This window comes from Thunnus maccoyii, chromosome 16 (genome assembly GCF_910596095.1).
Source record: "Thunnus maccoyii chromosome 16, fThuMac1.1, whole genome shotgun sequence".
Classification (NCBI taxonomy): domain Eukaryota; kingdom Metazoa; phylum Chordata; class Actinopteri; order Scombriformes; family Scombridae; genus Thunnus; species Thunnus maccoyii.
The window spans coordinates 19,740,880-19,765,336 of record NC_056548.1 but is presented as its reverse complement, the minus strand read 5'-3'; the positions used below and the strand labels follow the sequence as shown (position 1 = coordinate 19,765,336).

Here is a 24,457-nt window from a genome sequence, read left to right as displayed (position 1 = left end):
CAGTGAATAGTGACGAGACATCAAAAACTATTGGAACAAACAGCAAAGTTTCTTTGTCTTTAAAGCCTTCGGTGCTGAGTTATCCTGCTTGGAAATGCTTCTCTGCAGTACATGCAGTGTGTCTGAAGCTGGCCAGTCAGCCTCATTCTGCCATGCTTGCTTTTTTTCCTCTGTGACAGACTGTGCGAGAGATGGAGGGAGGCAATGATTCGGCAAAGGTCGCACGTCATAGCCAGGGAGACAGAACATAAACTCTATTGTGCTCCATTCTGCCATCCTGTATCACTTACTTTTTCCTCTTACGAGTATTGTACATCATGTCACAATAAGAAATAAGAGGCTTGTTTAATCAGCTCTCACTGTCAGGTTTATATGCTTGTTTGCACACACGCACGTTATGATGAAAAGTTTGTTGCACTGACATGAAAGAATGCTGCAGTTTAAGAAGTGAGAGATGTGGGCAGACTCACCTCAGCAGTGAAGACTTACATAAGACTGCAAGTTGGCAGTCCTGTCTTTTTTTTCTTTTTGCTTTTCCTCCACTGCTCCTCTCCTTTTTCCTTTTCTCTTCTTTTCATGCACATACACCTACACAGTGTGATTATTACAATAATATACACAGGGCATTGCTGGAATGCTAATCCCACCTAGCTCCTTTAGTGTGGAGATTACACCTACTTCCCCAGTCATTACTGTACCTCTGAAAGAACATCTCTCCCTGCGTGGCACCTCTCTCTTCAATAGCCGCCTTTGTGCCTCCTCTTAAACAAACACTATTGGTGAGGCCTCATTCACTTCCTGGCCTAGATTAGCTAAGGGAATGTGGTATCTGGAGGAAATGAACTTCATATTGAACACTGGGCCCTTCTAGTATAAACCTGTGAGCTAGTACATAACTGTGAGTTAGTTTTTAACATTTTATTGAGAGTGGAATCCAGTATGCATAAATCATTAGTGAATATACAAATATGTGTGTAATCGGTGAATATACATCTGCAAAATAAAGGTAATTAGTGCATATACAAATCTAATACAATCAACATTATCGTTTTAAGACATTTAGAAAATAACACAGTAGAAGAAAAGTAGGAAAGGGAAAAAAACCCAAAACAAAGCACTCTTTGGATTAAAGTGTGCCAGGCTGATTCCTCAAGGATGTGAACGAGAAAACATGAAACGTTCAGTCTCTCATCCCAACTTAACCTAACTGAACTTGTAAGTATAAATGCCATCGTATACTGTTATGCACATTCCCATCTTGGTGTGCAAAATATATCAAATGCACAACGTATTTCTTTCCAATAAACCTACATTTCCCCCCATTTTATGACCAAAGTAATTTACATCTAAACAAGTGGATGTAACTGTTGCAGAAATCTAATGTGTTGATATGTATAAAGTCACTGCATGGGGTGTTGGATTGCTGCAGAGCTGGCACTGTAGGTGCCAGCACATGTAGAACAGAGTGTGTAGGAGGTGTGTGTGGGACAGAGCTCAGCTCTGACTAATGCCTCATAGCCCATCTATATTCATAGTGAAGGCTGTGAAAACCATCAATGGCCACTCCACCAGTAATAGCAGAGTTATAAATGCAGATGACCTTTACAGATGACATTTACACTACCACAATATCTTCCACACAAACCATTCTTCTTTAACAATTACAGGAAAATTGCTAGAGGTTTACATTGTACAGAAGAATGCAATAATACCAGTGCAGAGGCTGTAACAAAGCTATTTCTCATTTTAAAAAGATGTACAGTACTGTTCTACTTGGTATGTTGCTTTGTTTTAGTCAGTGTCTCATCCTACTGTATGCAATTTACTGAAGTTTGCATTAGAGATTTGATCCTGACCAGACATGCATTCTTTGTTGGCATATAAACTGCATTTTGTAAATCACATTATATCATGAGTTCTGTCTAGTCCAATACTGAGCTGTCAGTGTTGTGTCTGTTACTACAGATGGTTTGTGGAGCTGTGACAAGCCCACGGTGCTGAAGCTGGGAGTCCTCCCAGTCAAGTCCATGCTGGCTGTGGAGGAGCACCTCTGGGCTTCATCAGGTGGACAAGTCTTCATCATCAGCACCCACACACACTGTGTGGAGGTATGTAACCCACCTCTGATACCGTAATGCTACTATTACATACCAAGTCTATATCCTAAAAGGACCAGTGTAGCATGTCATTGTCTGTGTGTGGAGTGAATAACCCTCAGCACATCTCTTGTTATCTGTGTATCTGTCCCAGTTTGCCTGTGTAATTCACACAGGAAACAAGCTCTAATGAAAAGGATGATGACAAAGTTAATTTCCCTCCTATTTGTTTGTGAAGTCTGTAGGAAAATCTTTGTTTCTCTTAAGAGTTAGTCAGACTAGGAAAAAAAAAATAAAGTCATAGTTTGGAGAGGCCAACTTCAAGGTAAGAGTATGTTGTAATGAGTATTATGTGTTACTGTTTGTTTGAATTTTTCTAAGAGGGAGCAAGTGTGAAGTCAGTAAAGTTTAAAGTCCCTCATAAAGTCCCTTATTTTACCCTCCTCCCACTTCTTCTTTCCATATCCTGGAATATGGATGGTATTCTCTGTGTGTGTGTACTGGTCTGGTTTAGGGAATGGAAGCACCTGCCATGGGGCCAGGAATAGTAACCTTCCTCTGTCATGCACTCACTCATAATCTTTTTAGCCTCATTAAGCTCATTACGTTGGACCACCTGCCTGTCTTGCTCTTTCTCTCACTGAAGACTTACAGTTAGTCCATAGTAGTGACTGTAAGTCAGACAGAGAGGAAGGAATGTTGAGACAGTTACAAATTAATGGGATACTTAACACATAATATAGTAATAATTAACAGTAGATACATTATAAATTACAAGGGTTTACACTTTCAGGACATTACATTTATGTTTCATGCTTGTTATTGCCACATTTTACCAGAGCCCTGTACTAAGACACTTGTGAATGGACTCTCCTCGGCCAAATATAACTCCACCTACACATAGAGCAATGTGTGGTGAGATTATGTAACTTGTGGTGATGGAGAAAGCCCAGTTTATCGGTCTCTGTGCAGAGAGATTTCAAACTTACACTCTGCAGAGATTTGAAACTACTGTCTCTCACACTAATCAACGAAAAGGAAATCTAGAGTTAAAAAAGAGCTTATAAAGTTGATGTAATTTGAGATTTATAAACCAAATTTTAGTAAACAGTGGTAAATACTGCCTTCCTTTTGCTCCCCGTTTTGACCACATCTGACAAGCTCATTATGTTTAGAAATATTGGCATTGTTTATGAATAATCATCTTTCATACATTTTGCCAAAAAAATCTATTTTATAATACACTGTATTGTCTGTTGTGGAAATGTGATTCTTCATTTCATTGGGAAAGCATAATCACAGGGTTCCAGGCATAACAATCAGTGACAATGCCTGGGCTGCTGTAGTCTAAACAGACAATGAAACCAACTTTCTGTGTTGAAATATATTTTCTCCAGTTTGAAGTCACACACAACCAACACAGGACAATCAAAAACACTGTTAAGATTTCGCATATCAATGCAACAAACCGATGTCATAGATGTACAGACAAATAGACTAGAAATGGTGGCAGACATTGCATGTGTAGCAAAAATTTGTTCTTGGTAAATTAGCTGCTAAATTGGAATCACATAGCTGAGTTTCTATATGTCCTATAAAAGTCTTATACTCTTTCAAATGTGTTTAAGTTCCTAAACTCTCAGTTTTCATATCATAAACCTTAAAAGTCTTAAAAAGTTGATATGCTGTTACTGGTAGGAGATTATTTCTGTCATGCATACTGTTGTCAAAGGTCTCATGTTCACTCTTGCAAAACTAGTCTTCTATTTCAGTCTATTCACTTAAATCAGCTCTTAATAAAGGTTATTCTAACATTGGCAATATAATGTACATCCTCCCTTAGACTTAAATTATTGTGAATGTGCAGTAACTAATGCCAAAGTCCTGTCACCCTTCCCCCATCTCCTCCATCCAGAGGCAGCTGGAGGCCCACCAGGAGGAGGGTATGGTGGTGTCCCACATGGTGGTGGCTGGCGTGGGCATTTGGATTGCCTTCAGCTCTGGTTCCACTCTTCGCCTTTTCCACACCGAGACCCTGGAGCACCTGCAAGACATTAACATTGCCACACCTGTCCACAATATACTGCCTGGTAAGATATCATTCCATTTTCTAGCTTAATCTTGAGTTTAGGTGTTAATTGTCTATTCATGTAGGTGGTGAAAAACAAGTCAAATTTAAAAACTGTAATTTGTAACTAATAACAAAACATACTATACTGCAGTACTGTAGACATGTTCAGAGGTTTTTGTCATCTGAAGTGAAGTTCTTGTTCTGTGCACAACCTTGTGGTTTAAGATTAAGTCATGGTGATCCTGCAGTCGTACCACCTTTATCACTTCACCAACCACCAGCTTTCAGTTCCCTTTTCCCACCCTTGAATGTCACTCAGTAATGTGATCAGTATAACCGACCGAGACTGGAAACCTTTTAGAGAGTGTCAAACTGTCTGACAAAGAACAGCAAAGCATAGTTGTTCTCTCTTTTGATATCTGATCTTGTGATCATCCAGTCACATATACAGTACTTATTCAAATACAGCCCTGCATTCGTGGACTGGTGTGCAGGTCCTATGACCTCATGTTTTCAAAGTGCTGTCTTACTTGGTGCCTGTCAGTAATTAGGTAACATCAGTCCAGGTGCTCATCCAGACAGCTCTTGTTATGGCAGGTTTGTCACACCCTCGTCCTCTTTCAAAGGCTCCTCCAGTCTAAACAGTGAATTAGGAACCCCTCATTTTGTCTCTATTTATAGTGTTACATAAAAACATTTGACCTCATCAAGTCAAGTTTTAAGGTAACTGTGTGTGCTTTGGAATGGGCTGTGTTGAAGGAGAATTCAGGCCAGATTGAACAGTTATTTAAAAACATATAAAGGGACGTGCTCTTGATAGACTGGCCAAAGACAGACAACAGTAGTTATGACACATTAAGATATGGATACTTGCAGCTGAGCTAGAAATAACAATATCTCCACTGACAAGCAACCTCAATTGACCAGAATGAGGTTCATACTAACTATAATGACACGATCCTCACAGTTTTTATATGAACTACTCTCTACTGAAGAAATGCTCCCAAACAAAACTGTTAATATTGTCTGTCGTCAGTCTGTGTTTATCTGAGCGATGGGGACATTTTCTTCTAGAAACAGATTGGAAACAGTTGCTGTTGAAATTTTTAAGTGTAATTTTTCAATTCTGTGAGCATCACAAATGGAAATTCCATTCACCTTTATTGTTATTGGGATGAATGCAGAAATCTTCTGACACCATGAAGTGTGAGTGAGGAAATATTGTTTTATTAATTTATGTTAACTTTAATGCACAGACTGAATATAAACAACAATGTAGAAGTATCTGAAGCTTGATTTTTCCCTTCTACAAACATAATATAGCATCACTAGTAAGTACTTTCTACCTGTTTTGAGGAGCAATTCACTTTACTTACATCATTCCTCCGTAATGGCAGTGGCTCACCTTTGATCTGTGATTGTGTAAGGCATTGTAGATGTACAGTAAACTTGTCATTAGTTGGTCGTAGTATCTGCAGAACCATGTCAGAGGTGAAATAAATGAGCCATAGATCACAGATGATTTGACATCAGATGAGTTATTGTAGAGAGCAAATATTTGTTTTAGAGGTGCAGAAGAAGAATTCTAAAGTTTAACTTTATTCATCATCATTTGACACACAATGTGTGCCCAAAACTAGTGTGTTTACATCATACCTAACTCTGCTTCTGCATTCCTGCATGTGTCCTTTAGCACTGGTGACACTTATTTTGTTACTACGGCGATTGTTGTCAACACAGTAGATGATACTGTATTTAGCGCGTAGCAGTGGGTAGTGAAACAAGGACAGTTTCCTCTTATGTGGGTTTAAGCCAAACATTGTCGCTGAGGATGTTCAAGTCAAATCAAATGACTGTGAAGGCTGAAGTCATCAGAGCAGCGTGCTGCTTTGGATCTTGTAATCTGCTGTGTTACATCAGCCTTGACCCAAAAACGCACTGCCTAAAAGGATGATTGTAGTTTTTTGTTGAGGGGAGATTGCTTATGTTGGTCGGAAGTCTGTATTTGTGTAGTCCATCGCTGCTGTTTTTAATCTCTTTTTCCTCCATGCTGAGTGATAAGGACAGCTGTGGTTTGGCGTGCATTGCATGAAACATTCTTTGTAATATTGTCTTGAAGTTTTATATAAATGTCTTTTGCCAATATACTCTTTGCCTTCCACTTGAAACCAGATCGTACAGTATTTGGATACTTAAATGGGGTTTGAGTTTTGATATTTGCATATGTGTTTTGTGATGACAGCTGTGGTTTAATCTATACGAAATGCAGTTAATGACTAACCTGCATCTCAGCTTCAGCATCATTAGTACAATACAGTCATTTGGCCAGCTCAGCCTTCATTTGTACAGTACACTCTTCAGGGCAGTTGCTCTGTTATTGCCAGAAAAGTATTAATAACATCCAGAAATCAGAAATACTTGGCAAACAGATGATAAAAGAAGATGTGTGGATGTTTTGTGAAGTCAGAGCCGGGTAGCTTTTTTCAATCAGGCATTTCTTTCTACTTCAGGCATTAATCAGCAGAATGTCAGATCTCATGTAATGAGCTCTCCAGAAATTATTGTAAATGTTATTCAGTTGTTGGAGCTGCTACAAAGACAGGATCTGATGCTGTGGAGGGAGCAAAACAAACTGCAACAAAGAGCCATCCACACATCACAGCTATTTGTATCCATGGCTACAAGTTGTTAACTGGAGCACAGTGATAAACAGCATTTATGAAGCGTCACGCTTATGAATGCAGGAAAATCAGATTAAGGACTGTTCTCAATTTACACATTGTCTTAAGAGTATCCCTTATTGCAAGTAAAAGTGTGAGAGACGACCAACTGCTTGGAGTACTGTACCCACTTTCACTTGATATTGTTTGAGAATCTCACTCTGATACCCAGTGTTTAGAGTTACAAAGTGGAAGGCCTCTTTGTCAGACAGATGTGAATGATAAAAGCAGTCTGCTTTGGGACCTCACTGCCCATATTAGCTAATAGGATCCATGCAACCACAGAGGAAGCTGGTTCTGGGACAGACCACCACACATAAAAGCTTTCCTTCTCCAGGCCTCGCCGTTAAGAGCTCACTTCCTCTGATAACAACAGTGGATGCCTAGTCTGTCACTCAGCATGGAAATCAAAAGTTTTTATCCAAGTTTGAACTACCAACCAATCTTTCTAGCTGTGGTTTGTTAAGACGTTGCACGCTTGCTTTTCACAGTGGATACTTTAATAGGACAGTGGTATGAAGTCCACCTGTCTGGCGCTCTTTCTCTGGTCTGTTGTTATCTTCACTTTTCCAGAATGCTCCACAGTATCATTTATCAGCACTGGTTGCTGCCGTGGAACAGAATGAGGCCAAAAAAAATTGCTGTTTCTTCACAAACTCTGATGTAATTGGAGCTGCCAGCCAAACTGATTGGACATAAGGCACTGTCTGCAATGGATGTGTTAGAGGCAAAGAGTGACGGGTCTTCCATCTGCAATCCCTTCCTCCAAAAATGTTTATTTACTGAGATAGAAGCTAAAAGTAATGACGGCTTATCAGAAAATGGCAAGAAATTACATTATTGTGGTATTTGATGTAGAGAGATGAGTTCTGCATTACTCTGTTATCCAGGAAGTCCACATTATTATGAAGCAATATTAGATTACTGATCCTAATGCAGTTTTGGCTTATATACAGAACACACAGTCAGACACAGGATTGTTCTAGCGAACAATATCAGCGCAGGGGAAAGAGACGTGGGGCGTTGTCTTCGGGTGTGAATGCTTCTGTGAATGGTGCCGTGTTGAATGCAGGAGGTGCTCTAGGTGGGGTTCTTCTTCTCATGTTCATGCATGTTGGAGCAATTCTGCTAACTCCCTTCATTTCAGACAGGAGTTTCTTATCCAAGCACTAAACACACAGTGGTTTAATATGCTGTAATAACAGTCATTTTCATTGTAACTCACAGCTAGTGTTACTATAAGAATCCTGCACAGTTCATGTTTAAAAGTAATTTAGGGTTATTAGTAGTTGATTGGGCTGACCTGGTTTGTCCTACTGAATCTCTTTTTAAAGTAAACTAGGACAAGGAATCCACATCACGACCAGCACAACAGCTGTAATGTACAATCTATAAAGTCACATTAAATAAAATATGTGTGTAAATGTGAGGCAGAACACTGTGTAAAGCAGTTAAACATTCATTAAAATTAGCATATTTAAAAAAAAAACACCCTTAATAAGGACTTCAAAAGGCAGTGGTCCTTAATCAAAGCAGACTGGTGGCTGCTGCGCTGAGGGTCTAGTCTGCCTTATGTCTGCTGCTCTGTGACCTAAATAAGCAGCCATGCACGGCCTAATGGGAGACAAACATCAGGGGGGGGGTCGGTAAATAACACCTCCAGCTCGTCTTTGTTTGTACGCTACTATTGTTGCACACCTCCCAACATGGATAACACACTTATTCCTGAATGAGCATGCAATCCCTCAGAGATTCAAGGACTGGATAGACAGGATAAGCCTGGATAATATATTGTAGCCGCACTATGAAGTAGCTCCAGTTAAAACTTGCCTTCTGCTGTGAAAGGTGAAAGATTCATGTGGGAATGAAAGAGGATTCCTCATGATTAATGAGGTATACCATATGATAATAGAAATTATATGTGTGACAGGGTCTTTAATTTACTCTCTGGCTCACTTGCCATACATATCAGCCACAATGGTATTTAGCTATATTTTATAGAAATATAACACCCCGGTCATCAAGTGAGAATTCTGATCTGAATTTAGACGTTGAACACTTAATCAGCTTTATAATTAGAGTAATAAAGGGGGAGTTAGCCTCCATCCATAAAGACTGAAACCATGATTAGTCACATTGTGCTGATATGAGTTATTTCTAGACTGATTGAATGACTGATATAGTGTATTATTGTAATGTATGGGATTTGCTCCTCCCTCCTGCCGTTGGTTGTCAGGACTAAGTGCAGATCAAAGTGGTGCTCTGGTGTAGGATCAGGGCCAAAGCTGGTCAGTGTAGACATTCACTCTGGGTTTATTTTAGTTCACCCTCTGGGTGGGGAACTCCAAATATTATGAAAGGAGGAAGTTGAGCAAGGCCCCCAACCAGCAGTCTGTGTGTTTCTGCTCACTCTGGACCCTCATTAGAAGCACATGTGGGCAAGACTCAGGGCCCTGTCTTCAACTGTGGTTTGGAAGGAGAGGAGTGTACCTGGCTGCCTATCTGGCAGGATTCCTGGAAGTATGGCAGTATGGCGTGTGTGCCCCATGCAAAGGGTCACCTCTATTGAGGGGGGGGGTCAGGCAGAGAGACTGGCAGTAATTTTTCCCTAAAGCCCAAGAGGATTACTTTGAGGGAGGAAATTCAAGTCAAGCTGTTATAGCAGTAATGACTCATGACAGTCCTGCCTCCCACATAGCAGGACTGAAAAGACTGTTTTTGCAAAGCCCCAGATTCTTATTACAATCGTAAAAAATGATGATAAAAATGTCTGACCAGATACCATTTGTTGCATAGTTTATTCCCGACAAAGCTCGTGTTGGGGGACGGTCTGAGATGAGTGCCAAATTCCACATAATAAGTCACCTAACACGATCTGTCAGCAAGCCTGACTTTATTGCCTTCTCTGCTGAAAGGTGCTGTTAACTTAACAATCACCACTTTTACTGTCCGAAGTGCACTGCAGTGATGTTTCTGACCAGGAGGGAAACTAAAAGGTCAGGTCAGATTGTCCTGTTGTAGCTGCCACAAGCTGCTGAATAGAGGCAAAGCTCCTTGCTTAATTACAGCATTACGCTTCACTCACTCTTACATAACACTTTTGTATTTGTTTGTTTGTTTGACTCAAAGCGGACTATAATGGTGCATTTTTCTGTGTTCAGACACTTGAAAAGAGCCGCTTTCATCCAGGCTCCTCTTTACGTTGCCCTGGAGACAAATAACCGTTAAAAATCATCGCTGCTGAAATGCTCCGACTCGCTGAAAAGATACAACTCCCTCCTTCGCACCGTGCTGTATTCAAGCGTGGTGAAGTGGCCCATTAACTGCGCAGTTTTCTAATTTTCCAGGAGACACAAGTGTGCATAAGCACAGTGCGTCTATGTGAGGTCCAATAGATCATACTTCATACTGTAAATCACTTAGGGTGGGAGGATGTGTTTACATTCATTAGCTGTGTCTTTCTACATTTTAATAAAATGTTGATAGATTTACTTTAGAAAGACATTCAATTTATGTAAGATTAAACCAATGTTATGCTTATGTTTTTCCATAGGGAACCAGAGAGTGTCAGTGAGCAGTCTGCTGGTTTGCCATGGTCTACTTCTTGTAGGAACCAACCTGGGGGTGACTGTGGCCCTCTCTGTCCCCAGGCTGCAGGGCATCCCCAAGGTCACAGGTAACACTGAAACATCACCACAATCACATATCCAGATGTTTTTCCATGTGTACATTAGCAAGAGTATTGCAGTTTGTATTCAGTCAACCTTTGTAGTTAATCACTATTTTAGTATTTCTCATTCCTAAGAGTTTCAACAAAAGTTTTTTATAATATTATTCTTTTCAGTTAGTATATATTAACACTCGAAACACCCAATGAAAAGACTTCATAAACCGATTAAAGGGTGATTTATTATTGTACGGTTATGGGCAAAAAACAGCAACAAATCAGACATTTGAAAAAGTTGCTGTTTATTACTTTCAAAACTCAGATATATACATCTGCAAATACACAACAAATATGTAAAATATAAATGACTGTTTAAGTGGCTGTACTTGTTCTCAGGTCGGGGTATGGTGTCCCTGCACGCTCACAGCGGTCCAGTCAAGTTCCTCAGCGTGGCAGCTGCTGTGTGTAACCGTCTCTCCAGCCTTCCATCCTCCACCCCTCCCACCTCGGTCCAGCCAACAGAGGCAGAGGATGGAGAGAGCATTCAGCCCTCTTCAGATATAGCTCTGACTCCCCCTCGGGGACGAGGCGTGTGGTTGGGAGAGGCGGGTTGCACCACTATGGCTCTCCAGGACTCCCTGTCCTCCTCTTCCTGCGGCTCCCTAGCACAGTCCCAGGGCTCTTTGGAGCACGGACCTGAGGACGGGGCGCTTTATGACGTGCTCCATGACCCAGTCCACCACCAAAGGGGCCGCCGGGCCAGCAAGGTTGACGTTAGCTCTCTGCTGGTGGTATCTGGAGGTTCAGGCCACCGCAGGGTCAACAAAAAGACCAAACAGTCACGCCATGAGGACACCACCTCTACCATCATGATCTGGCAGATCCCCTTACTCAATATGTGACACACCACCACCTCGGTAATTTAGTAAAAAAAAACAACTTTTTTACTACTCACCTATAGAAAATATAATTGCACAACATATAAGGATCTTACCTACTGTATGTCTCTTGTCTCTTTTCAGGTTGAAACTGTCACAAGGAGATCTGGTGTTCCACTTTACTGAATATTTTGCATCAATCAAAACAACTAAATGTCTTATTTAAACCAGACCTGCATCAGGCACTCCACAGTATTCCCAAGATGTTTCTGATGATGTCTCTTACCATTTAAAAAAAAAACAAAACAAAACAAAGGATCAACATAACCACTCAATAATGATGCTTGACAGTGCGAAAGACCAGCCTACAGACCAGTCAAAAAGACTTAAGGATGAAAACACTGAAATGTCTTTAATTTCACCCTCCGATAAAGTTGGTTGTTGTTCTTTAACTAATACATTACTCTCCAGTGTTTGTGTCACACAAGTTGACTGTACAGGACTGCAGTATTTAAATCAGTGTTGAAAATAATTATTTTAGGGTGTAAGGGATGACTGCTTGAAAGGAGTGTAAGGTAACGATGGGGCTTTGAATCTGTTACATAAATGTTTTATTCAGATTAGGATTAGGTTTTGGGCAGATTTTTATATCATCTGTCACGGCCAGAGTTGTAAATATGAAGTATGACAACTCAGGATTACATGTGTATGTGTTTTGGGCTCGGACAAAGGATGTTTATATGGAACTATCCTTTTATCACTGGACCACTGAAACTAGTCCTAGCATTCTGTTAACAGAGAAAAGGGATAAAAGGTGAATTATTGATGACTGAATTAGTTTGGAAAGGTTTGATGAGATCCCTGGCTGGCCAGGTTTCTATATATATGAAAGGTATGAAAGAGATGTTATCACCTGGAGGGATTTTTTTTTTTTGTTTAGCCCTAATGCATCTTCGTTTCCCACTTAAGGATGTTTAAAAAAAGATAAAAAGCTTTATACTGTCACAATTTATATGTACTGTACTTCTGCTATGTATATTAACAAATCCATAAACATTGTTTTATTGAGCAACCGTGTGTACTTCATGTGATTTTAAAAGCATTTTTCATTAGAATATCCACTTATTTTGAGTTATTATCTACCAGTAGTCTTCTTTGGTAAAAACACTTCAACCATGTGGCAACTTTTCTGCAGTGTTGGCAAGTTTCCAGCTCAAGAAATTAATGCAGAGGATTTGACATGTTGGTTAAACACCAAAAGCTAACAGATATTCAAAACAAGTAGCGGTTTCAGAAGATAAAGGAAGGGAGGAACAGAGTCAGTGTGTCAGTTTTTCTTGACTCAAACTAACCTTGTACTTCTACTCTGCTGCGATTGTGTGCAGCCATCAGTACATGCCGGGACTAGCAATGTGCCTGAGGGGGCCGCAGGAACTGAGCCTGATACAGCTCTTCCTGGATTTCACTGCTCATTTCTCTTACTGCTGAATAGAGGGTCAAGGCATTTTCTCTCTTGTAACGCCCACGTCCACTGTTGCACAACCATGTTTCACTACATTATCAGTTCTAACAAAAATAGACGAGTTCAGGTTGGAGTTGTTCCCATGCTACAGTCCACGGCACCCTGGGCTGATCCCAAATATTATCAGATCAGATTTTTTGGGGTTGTATATAATATGCTGACCTAAGATAATATTTAACTCCTGTAACTGAATACATACTTGTATTTATTAACCAGAAGTAGAATGCGACAACGCCTCAGTCTCACCTTAAGATCTTACAAAAAGTAACCCAGTTATGAGTTTGTCTGGCTGGGGGTTGCCAAGACAGCTTTGCAACTGGAAGTCTTTGTTTTCTTTCTGACCCAGAGGTTTCCATGGACACATTCATTTTGTGTGTGTGTATCAGTCCTCAGCAAGTCTTTGTTCTCAGAATATCTGGCATTAAAACCTCCCAGCTGAATGTCCTCTAATCTCACGGGGCTGATGGTTGTGTGATGCCCTAGCGCTGGCGCCCCTTTATTTTTATATCTGAAGGCCAGCTGTTAAGACGCACAGTCTCCACAGAGGAGAGGTTACGGACCCTGGATAAGACCGTCTACTGCTACTGCTGCTGCTCTCTGAGGTTGTGTTATTTTCTAATCAAGCCTTTTCACATGTTGAGTGTGTACATAGCTGACATGTCTCTTTGTGTGTGTGTTACTGGAGTAACACACACACAGACATTTCCACTTCAAAGGTCATTTTCCATACGAGTTATACAAGTTATACTGGATACACACATACATACGAGTGTTGCAGCAGCCTGATTTTTTTTAATGCTGTATCTGTAATAGAAGGAGAAGTGTTGGATTATTTCCAAAAGGAACGTGTGAGTCATATTTTCAGAGCATTGTGAAGCTGTTTTTGGGTTAAACTTGCTTCAAGGAAACACACAAATTACTGCAGAGGGCAGCTGTACAGATAGTGTGATGTACTGTCTCATGTACAAACAGGTGGAGTGTACTAATGGAACATTAATTGATTTTTAAATAGTTTTACTGTAATATAAAATCCCAATGGAGACTTACAGAATGCCTGGTATTTTAATCTATATTTTAAACTTAAATAGTATTATCCTATATAACCTTTTACATAAAGGGTCACTTTTTTTTACAACAAAATGAGATGAAATTATAGATTGGGGTTGATATATACAGTATGTATAAATTGGGAGAGGAGGGGGATTTCCCATATATACAATCCCCTGACCCCCAGCCGTCGTGGTACCCAGGAAAAGGATGATGCGTAAAGGATGCGTAAAGGAATGTCGCATATCTGGGATGCGTCCAGCGCGCGCCCAACAGATGGAGCCTCGTGCTGTTGAGTGTAGGGTTAATACCGACTGAAGGGGGCGTGGTTTAGATCAATAATAACCGCCTCACTGTAGTCAACTGTAAAAAATAAAAAAAAAAAGACAACAAAAATCAGCCCCGCTGCCAATGCTGGACAGTTCCAGATCCTGCAGGGACGGCGCTGGGTGTGCGCAGCAGCTCTCCACACGTCCACAAGGAGGAAATGACTTGGCCACGATCTGAAGGAGGTGCGACCTGAGGTGACTGTTTGATCGTCCCTCTGCCTCGCCTCCGCCTCGGAAACCGGAGACATTTCAGCTCAGGAGCGGATGAAACGGGACTTCAGAGGGTCGATGGATAAAAGGTGAACGGATGGGAGAAAGCTGATGGTATTGTCGGTGAAGTAAACTCAGCCCGGCTGCTTCGTCAGGATTGCGCTTGCCTTACGTAACGGAGCTTTGTGGAAGGGACCGGCAGGGAAACTGCTGCTGCCGAGCTGTTTAACCACAACGAGGACACGCAAGTAGGTCAAAATAAACTGATAATGGAAGTAAATATTCATTTGTGCATTCAAATGTGGTTATAATTATATTAAAACACAAATATATCTTCTTAATTTGACTGAATGATAGTTTTCTCATCGTTTGACCGGCATGTAATGAAATGCGTTAGATAAGAGGGTTTTTTTTTTTAAATGATCAAAAACGCCCTTTCCCCGTCATATTAGAGATTAATTCCTCCATGAACGCAACACCTTGCGCATGCGCTCGGAATGCCTCCAGATTAACAAATAATGGACAGGCAGAGTGATTATTGCAGTAGGTCATGCAGTTTACAGCCACGAGAAGCTGCATGTGCCGTTTCTTTGTTACAGATGTTGCACATGCAGTTAAACGTCAGTGTCGCTTCTATAGTTTTGACTGAAATGATGACACATCAATACAGGAGTATACACAGCATAGTTGGCAATGGAAGCAAAGAGTAATTTGCTCAATCTGTTTGTAATTAGAGAAAGGGCGCCCCTCAGAGAATAGATAAGTCTTTGCAGCTTCAAGGTTCATTTTTTTCCCTCCTCCGTTTGGTCTTGATTTAAATTCCCTCCTTGTTTTCCCGCCATGTAGGTGAAAACAGAGAGTTCGAGGCACAAGTTCATCCATCGACTCAGCATGATCAGTGAAGAGGCTGTCTTCCGACACCAGTGAGCACGTCAAGATGAACGAGGGCCGCAGGCAAGGAGGAGGAGCCGTCACTGTTGAGGCTACTGTCATCCTCCACGCCGTGAACCCTGAGCTCGACAAAGATGAGAATTCATGTCCACGTTACGTCCAGGGATTCCTGCAGGACGACCAGGATTTCAACCCTCCTACTGTGTTCGAGAAGGAATACCTCCTGGATGGAAGACTGATGGATAATAACCATATCGATCACCAGAAAGGTAACGGCTCGTACATCTCGAGAGCTGACCAGTTTCATCTCTCTGATGACAAGGGTGATCTGGACCTCCTTCCTCATGCTGACTCCACTGTGTCCAACCACATTGCTGGCATGCAGCCAAGTTGTGCGAGCGGTGAAATCCACAATGGTGCCAGAGCTAAAGTGTCTTACAGTGCAGATTCCTCTGTGTGCTTGTCTGGCCAAGCCAAACAGGAAACTGATCGGTCAGTCCTAAAATCGAACCTCGAGCGCAGGGACAGCAGCCAGGAAGCTGAAAATACACAGTCTGAAAAAAAGCCTGATTTAGTCATCGAAGTCGGCGGGCAGACGATCAACGCTCACAAGTCTGTCCTGGCAGAGAAGAGTGACTACTTCAAAGCCCGGCTGTCACGAGACATCCTGAAAGTGAAGGGGGTGAGCTACAAGACTCTGTCTACGTTGATAGACTATGTTTACACTTGTCAGATGAATGTTTCTAAGGACAATGTTGTAGATGTCATCACGGGGGCTAAAATCCTGCAGATCCCCTGTGCGGTCCAGGCGGCCATGGACTCCATGTCGGAACAAATCACTGCAGAGAACTGCTACGAGATTCTGAGCATCGCAAAGAAGCAGCGACTTAGTGAACTGAAGGAGACCGCCTATGGATTCATGAGCGACAACTTCCTCCAGATCCTCAAAGACCCCTCAGTGTACGGGCGTCTGACCGGATCGGAGCGGGATCTGATCCTGAAGAAGAGAATGGAGGGGAGGAAGACTCTGATGGTTTCAGAGATAAACGATGTGTTTGATCGTGTTGGGAGCCGGCCGCCAAGCCGCTGTGGCAGCCGGCCACAGAGCCCCTTGTCTGTGGGGTCTTTTGAGGAGAACCACATGATTTACTACTTCAACGAAACAGCAAATGACTGGAGACCTTTGACTGTGATGCCTGAGGACGTAAACACTAAAGGGTGTGGTATCTGCACAATGTATAATTACCTGTTTGTGGCAGGGGGGATAAAGGGCTACGGGGACAAGGGCAAGGTTTCAGACAAGGTCTTCTGTTACAACCCCATAACCAACCGCTGGGCCGAGGTCCGCCCTCTGAACCAGGCTCGTGCCCAGCTAAAACTCGTGTCTATGGATGGCTACCTGTACGCCATCGGAGGGGAGTGTTTGTTTACAGTGGAAAAATATGACCCTCGTATGGACCGCTGGACCACAGTGGCCCCCTTGCCCAAAGGAGCCTTTGCAGTGGCCCACGAAGCCACCACCTGCAGCGGAGAGCTGTACGTTTCCGGGGGCTCTCTCTTCTACCGCCTTCTCAAGTACGACCCTAAGAGGGACGAGTGGCAGGAGTGCCCCTACAACAACAGCAGGAAGAAGTCTACAGACATGGTGGCTTTGAAAAGCTTCATCTACCGCTTTGACGTCAACCGCGAGCAGGGGATCAACGTGTTCAAGTACAACACAATAGTGAAAATGTGGCACGATTGCGCATCGCAGAGGCTTGGAAGCCATTTACCATTTAGGTGTGCAGTTATTGGCAATTGCATCTACTGTGTGAACAAAACCCAGACTCTTCAGTTTATAGTGGAGGAGGAGAATGCTTACTTTGTTGAGGAGACACTGAGGGCGCCTTTGGAGGCAAAAGGCATTCTTTTTCCTTTTGTTCTCACTTTGCCTGAAAAGCCTGAAAAAGTCACATAGGGGGTGTGATCCAGGGTGAAATGATGTGTCATAGCAAAACTGGAAATAAGCAGAAGACCTTAAATACACTCTTCAATGTCAGCTTTCTATCTCAGTGTCTCATTGCCTGCTTGCAATGGAATGTGTGTATTTGCATGGCAATTCAATGTGTCTACAGGGTTAAGCCTTAAAAGGAAAACTTTTTCAGTGCTGAATGAATGCAACAATATTTGTATCCGACTATAGATAATGACATGATGAAAGTGACAGTAGATTATTTTGTGCAGTTCCTGTATTCAGTTTTGTTTGGTGCACTTTTGTAGTTAGAAACAGATGTTATTTAGAACATATTAACTAGTTGACTGGTGACTTTGGTAACAAAACAAGTGTTTTGTTGAAAATGGTGTAAAGTATGGATGGAAGCAGTTATTGTGCGCTCTATGAACGATGCAACACAGGTTCTATGCAAATGAAACAGAAAATACAGGTGGGTCTGCTGTAATGCTGCGCTATTTCAATTTGACCGGAAAGAGTACCATACTCTTCAAAACCTCATTTACACTGCCTTTGAATTGACCCTGTAAAACAAGGTCACATAACCATTAGTGGAAAAAGCTGCTGTATTGTCCTCTAAACCACACTGATATTCCCCTCGCAATGCATTTGAGGAGCGTATTGTTATTAATGTAATTCAGGGGACCTTTTCAGTCCAAGCAAATTCATCATTTTCAGAATATATATTAATATTAATATATATTAATAATAGATTCAGAGTATAATATTTTGCTACGCTGTCCCAGTTCTTACATTTAGCACATTTGCCAAAGAGAAATAACTAGTCAGTCAGGCTATAGTGCAGCTATCAAACTGACAAATATTTTTCACATCTTTTGTAGATTAAGTTCTTCATAAACAGCAATCCTGTGCAGCACCACAGTCATGTCAAAAAACTAAAGCAATAGCTGTTTTTGTAGGAGAAGGGCATCACGTTTGCTGCTAACAGGCACTTTCTGGGACGTTAAGGAAAGCCAGCCATTCAGAATACACAAAGATGCTTCTCTTATGTTTCCCTGTTAGGTTACTTCACTGGCTAGAGCCCCTTCTTCAGGTCAAAGGTCAAATTAGATGCTGCAGTGCTTCAATATGGTTAGTCCATGGGCTTCACTGCTGACAAAAACAAGAATCGTTGGTCTTATAACACTAATAAACCATGTTCTTCTTGCATCAGTGCACATCAATACCAACCGTGTTCTTTTTGTGTCAGTGCACATCAATACCAATTCTGCTCAAAATTTTTCTTATTTTAGACATTTCAAAATCCAGTATTTGTTTGTTTGCTGCAATAACACAGTGGGAGTTTTGTATGGAAGCTGATACTGATATATTCTTGGAACAAATTGCTTTTGATAATGTTTGTATGAGTGTCTCCAAGCAGTTGATGTGGTTCGGACAAACTGGATGTGGTTTTGATATTTCGCTGGCTGGCATCTGTATTTTTGTGAATTTTTGTATGGATTTGGTTAGTGTAGGATCTGCTGCTGTGATGGACAGTAAAGTAATGCAATGCTAGACAAAAGCTTCCCATTCAAGGCATTTGGAGTGAGCTAACAAATTAGTTGTTGGATAATGTATATCAGTCAAAACTAAGTGCTTCAAATAAAATATTTTGTGTCTGAAAAGGATCTGGTCTCCTGTCCACGTGTTCTGCATTTTGGCTTGTTGTGCCAAACCTGGATCAGAGCCGCCATCTAGTGGATAATGACTGGAACAGCTCCCAGTGATACTGCCATGCAGATGTTAGCTCATGCCCTACAAAACATTTATGACTTCACTGTATTTACCTTGCCAGTAAATGTTCAGGATTAGTAATTGTTATAGTAGTACTTAGGTGAAACTCAAGGTCAGAAGGCTTATACTGCATGAATGAAGACTTATGTAATTACCCATGTAGCAAATCTTTCTTTTAATGTATTTGATTTATCTTTCATTTATGCCAAAACCCCTTTAATCAGGTTTTCTTGCAGTCCATCAACATGTATCACAAAGCTGGTTGCTCATTTAACTGCCAGCCCGGCAATGAGTGCATTCATATGATGAAGGACTCTTTAATTAAGCCAATCACATGCACCATCACTAGATCAACAGCCAAGTATTTAATATGAGAGAAATATGAAACCAATGGAAGCCCATTTTTTTTACTTATTATGACTTATTATTGTATAATTATGTTTTTCTATCGGCACTTTTTTTATTTTTCAATATCTCTGCATGTCATACAGTATGTCATAATTATCTCTTAGTTTTGATACGATCACAGTGTTCCCACAATACAGATAGTATGTCACAATTAGGAGAAACTTTCTGAAAACTTCTTCGTAAGTATGACTTATAGTCATGAGATAATTATATAAAATAAGTCATAATTATGAGAAATTATTGAGAGATTATTAATCATGAAACAATGATTATGACAGGTAGTCTAACTGTGGCAAAAAGGTTTAAGAAAAAATTATTACTAAACTGTTGCATTATAATTTACTGGGAGCTGGTTTTTTTTGAGTCAAGGCATATCTAATGTGCAAATCCATAATTATTCAAGCCCACATCTTCTCATTTAAAAGCTGAACTACTACAAATTCAGTGACAAGACTTTAATGCAACTTCAATCACTGACGGGTGATATTTTCCTGCTTTATGAAAGGTATCAGTGACAGTAAAGCCTACACAGTCTAGAACCACGTGTGTTAAGGTGGAAATGAAGGTCTACCACTGTGTTTACAGGAAGTCAGAGACAGTCGATATCTGAAACATTTGCTGTTAGGCTAAGATGTCAGGATAGCAAGTGAATATATTTAATGATATTGATGATATTGATATTGAGTGAGAAGTCACAGGTTACAGCAAAACACTGAAAACAAAACAACAGATCATAACTTAGAGTAAAAGATGTGGCTGCAGAATTATTAACAGCTGTATTTATACTTTGTCTGTATTCACAAAGACAAAAACAGGCAGGTACATTGAGTATTGTCTGTTGTTATCCTGAAACTATAAATGGTTTTGTAGTTAGACTTTGATCAATCCATCAATCAAACTTTATTGGTATAGCACCTTTCATAGAGGTTAATGCGATTCAAATTGCTTTTCACTATGACTGACATGCTGATAATAAGACAGTACAAAACTAAAACAATTCGATACACATGACAAATAAAATACAATAAAAATGTAGTAATAAGAAAACCAATAAAATAGATAAAAAATAGATTGAAAAAAATTAAAACATGAATACAATAAAATAAAGGATAAAATAAAATAAATAAGGCCATAAAACATTCAAATTAAAAGCCAGGCTTAAGAGTTTGATACTACTTTTAAAGATCTATCATATCATATCAAGGCACTCAGATGGAAAAGGACTCCAGATTCTTTATCCCTGCATCCATGAAAGGCTCGAGTGAAAGAAGAACCCAAACTATACTTTAAAGCAAGACCATGCTCTGTAAGCTTTACTGAACAGTGGCCACTGTGGGGGCACAGGTGGCAATGTCAGGATAATTGTTTTTGCCTTCATTTCCCAATATTCTCTTGGTTCAGTTGCTTTTAAGGCATCATCATTGGGTGACCTGATTGACAGCAATTGGAATGGGACCAGTGACAAGAAACAACAGACGTGTCTCCAGGTGAGAAACAAAGGTCCAAACTCCATTAATGTATATATTAACCTTTTTGTGTGTTTGCACATACACATACGCACTTTCCTTTAGGTATCACTTTTGCTACATTTGCTGCTTTTTCCAAGTACTGTGCCTACTGTTGGTTCCCTGTAACAACTAAATCATTGTGAGCATACATATAATAATGTGCAGGATTGTGCAAAGTTGCACATGTATGTAATTCATAAGAGACAGGCTTGTACAGGTGACACGTTTCCTCATTTTTACATCTATTCCTGAGTGAATATGTAAGTTTTGACGCTGCTCTGTCGCTGGAGGGCTGAATACAGGCTCAATATTGTGGTGTATTTTCAAAAAAAAAAAACAAACGAAAAAGAAACCCACTTTTCCAATACAGCATACCAAATCATAACTTCACACCTACATTTATTTTGTGGTGAAAAGAAAGAGGTTTTTCATTCACACCACAACTGCTGTAATATTCTCCCTGGTCAGACATCAAAAAAACCTCATCAAAACTCCAACCTTGTCGTATCTCTGAAGTGATGAAATGTCAGGTGATGTCCTTGCTGAAAAAAAACCACAAAACCCTCATGTGCATTGAGTAATGATAAAAGCGAATGTGGTGGAAATACATCTGCATATTTTCACACAGTGAATGAGCCAACACAGCAAAAACAGATTTTTCTTAAACTGAAGTTGCGGTGCTCTGCATTTATAATGCTTAAAAAAAATAAATAAATAAAAAAATCAGCAACGTCTTTTCAGAGACAATGCACCTGTTACCTTGAATAATCCACAGACCTCACTGTGAACAGTTTCCCTCTGAATTTATTGATCCAGTTTTTGAGGGTGGTTGTGTGGTGTGGAATGTGCTAGATAGATTAATTATTTCATTTATTAATTTACAAATATAATACAAAACCACCACAGCCTCAAAACTTACCATGGAAGTGTACATTTTCTTCACAAAAGGAGTGTGTATTGCAGGGTTGTTATATTGAACTGGTTTACATTGCAGACACAGTGTATGCTGTTGTGTCCACTCACTGTATTTCTCATTATATTCACTCTTCCAACACTGGAGGGCAGTGTGAGCATGATGTAAAGAACAAATATGACACTGCTGCAACTGTTTCCATCCAGGTACACTGTAGTATAGAATTCATACTGGACTGTATTTTTCCATACAACAAACAGATATGGGCCATAGCTGGCCCTCATACAGTTTCAGTTGTGGCCCAGTTGGTTTGTGCTTCTTATGGGTCAAATGATAGTGTACATGTCTGTCATTTCACAAAAAAAATGCAGGCCACAGCATTCAAAATGAACTTGACTTTAATTCTCTTAAGCCCATTTAAAGCACAACAGTGCATACACAATAAAGTTACAATTAGGTGCTAGAGTCAGCTATTATATCAAGGTGTCATTGATTCAGTTGTGAATTTGCATCAGAATATTTTTGTTTGAGGTGGAAAATCCAATATGCATTTTTTTTTAAATAATACAAAATATATGAAAAAAACATTTGCATTTATTTTGTTTGTTGAACCATTTTTGGATAATTATTTAGGCTTAAATGCACTTCATATTCCATTTTGGATGGATTAAGCAGTTGCCAGGAATGTTTCTGTTCTGCGCTGCCTATCATTTACTGCACCTAATGATTAATTAAATGGCACACAGGGAAATTGTCATTTATGAAGCTGTTGTACTCTGTCAGACAAATTGGTATATCACTTAATTCAAAAGAATATGCTCTACAAAATTGTCAGTTATTTGTGTTCTTGGTCGTTTTCATTAAATCTATAAATATAGATTTTTCTTCATTATGATTGGCAGCTGATTCAAACACAGAGCCTAATCTTTAGAGGTGTTTCTCCCCCCTCAAAATTAAAATGAGTTTATCTTATAAACTTATATCTTATATATGCTCAATTGAGTAGTTCAATTTAGATTTAAATATACTTTAAATACAGGTCTGTTCAGATTAAACAATATATCAAGCTGACTGATGCAACTTTAAATCAACATTAAATCAAGTGAACTCCAAAGTACGTCAGCCTGTTGCCATGGAGCCAGGATGATTGACAGCCCCATGCTCATTGACTCAGTGCATCTGAAGTTCATCCCCGCGGTTTTCACACAAATTAGCATTAGCTAACAAGTAGCTTTAGGTAGCCTATTACCAGTTTACGACGCACTTAAATAGCTTAATAACTTTTTAAACAGACACAGAAAACACCAGAAGCCATACTCCATTGCCAGGAAGACCAGGTAGACATGTTTGTGACTGTGAATACAAGCAAAACCAGTTAGCTAGTTAACCTGATGAAGACCTTGAGATACAGTTGAAAGCTCTGAAAAACATAGTTAATGGTAGGTTATGTTAGCATTAGAGGTAAGCTAAATTGTTAAAATTGTGCCAAAACCCTTAACTTGTTTAAATATAAATAGCAGATAATAACTAGGTAGCAGCTAAAATGCAGCTAGTCACCACAGTTTCATATTGTTACAAGTGACCAAAATGCTATTTCCTTTATATTTGGGATGGCTGTTTTTTTTCCACAGTGAAGTGAGGGAGACATTTTCATCTTATTAGTTGCTGTCCAAATGCTGACAAATTTTGACATGTCAAAGCAGGAAAAGCACAGGTGGAATTAATAACACAATATACTGGATCATATCGGTGGATGTGGTGGGGTCTAGTTTGCATTTCACTCTCTGTGACTTGGTATACTAAATTATTTGTCATGTTGTAAATGGTTCTGGGCATTAACTCCAACTGCTGCATAAATTTCTTTTTAGGCATAAGTCTCTTCAGTGGGTTATCATGACCTACCATTTCAGTGAATGTTGTCTCACATCAGTTTTTCCACTGTCTCCCTTTTGTCTTGCTCACAACTATCTACAGGAGGTGTGAAGTTGGAAATGATTATCTGGTGTCCAGCTTATTAGTGTTTCTTACAGTCTTCTGGACGTGAAAAAATTTGAAAAGATTAGACTGAGGGGATGTGATCATCTGGTGTGACCAATGAGGCAAGACCATGTATTGCATTTGCTATGGAACAGTTATACAAACAGACGGATACATCCACCAAGATCTTGTCTGATGGGGCCTACTCTGGAGGTAAGCAGCCAGCCCCATACTGCAGTTGTCTTTAGTTTTCTCACGGAATACTAATTACAGTATGTTTGCATAATTGCTTTTAGTCATTTAAATGGGGAGCGTGTTAAATCTTTTCCCCCTATTTTCACCTACAGCTAAATTTAGCTAACAAGGTCTGTCTCAATCTGAACTGCTTTGTTCAAAAAAAAAAAAAAAAAAAAAAAGAGGCATTAGTGGTTTAGACTTCAGAGTGCGGTGTCAATTGATCTTACATCTTGAAAGAATGAAGATAAAATTTTAAATG

The 24,457-nt window shown here is 40.1% G+C and overlaps 3 protein-coding genes across 13 annotated transcripts in view; all 3 read left to right on the top strand.

Moving 5' to 3' along the window:
- The window catches only part of arhgef10 (Rho guanine nucleotide exchange factor (GEF) 10), a 56,485-nt gene extending 43,985 nt beyond the window's left edge, over positions 1–12,500 (top strand). For both annotated transcript variants that reach the window (XM_042388334.1, XM_042388333.1), the window contains 5 exons: positions 1,966–2,108; positions 4,012–4,186; positions 10,441–10,563; positions 10,951–11,471; positions 11,577–12,500. In XM_042388334.1, the coding sequence (XP_042244268.1) occupies positions 1,966–2,108; positions 4,012–4,186; positions 10,441–10,563; positions 10,951–11,456 (947 nt within the window). In that variant the 3' untranslated portion in view covers positions 11,457–11,471; positions 11,577–12,500. The remainder of the gene's footprint in view (positions 1–1,965; positions 2,109–4,011; positions 4,187–10,440; positions 10,564–10,950; positions 11,472–11,576) is intronic.
- Positions 12,501–14,402: 1,902 nt separating this feature from the next.
- On the top strand, positions 14,403–18,310 carry LOC121880873 (kelch repeat and BTB domain-containing protein 11). The gene is made up of 2 exons (XM_042388458.1): positions 14,403–14,788; positions 15,387–18,310. The coding sequence occupies exon 2, from the start codon at positions 15,478–15,480 to the stop codon at positions 17,386–17,388; it is 1,911 nt and encodes a 636-aa protein (XP_042244392.1). The 5' UTR covers positions 14,403–14,788; positions 15,387–15,477; the 3' UTR covers positions 17,389–18,310.
- A 4,819-nt stretch (positions 18,311–23,129) lies between these two features.
- The window catches only part of LOC121880586 (AT-rich interactive domain-containing protein 1B-like), a 209,576-nt gene continuing 208,248 nt past the window's right edge, over positions 23,130–24,457 (top strand). For 8 of the 10 annotated variants that reach the window (XM_042387894.1, XM_042387893.1, XM_042387890.1 and 5 more), the window contains exons 1-2: positions 23,130–23,423; positions 23,959–24,174. The gene's annotated coding sequence lies outside the window, so the exon portion shown is untranslated. The remainder of the gene's footprint in view (positions 23,424–23,958; positions 24,175–24,457) is intronic. The other 2 variants (XM_042387891.1, XM_042387892.1) reach the window with 2 other exon arrangements.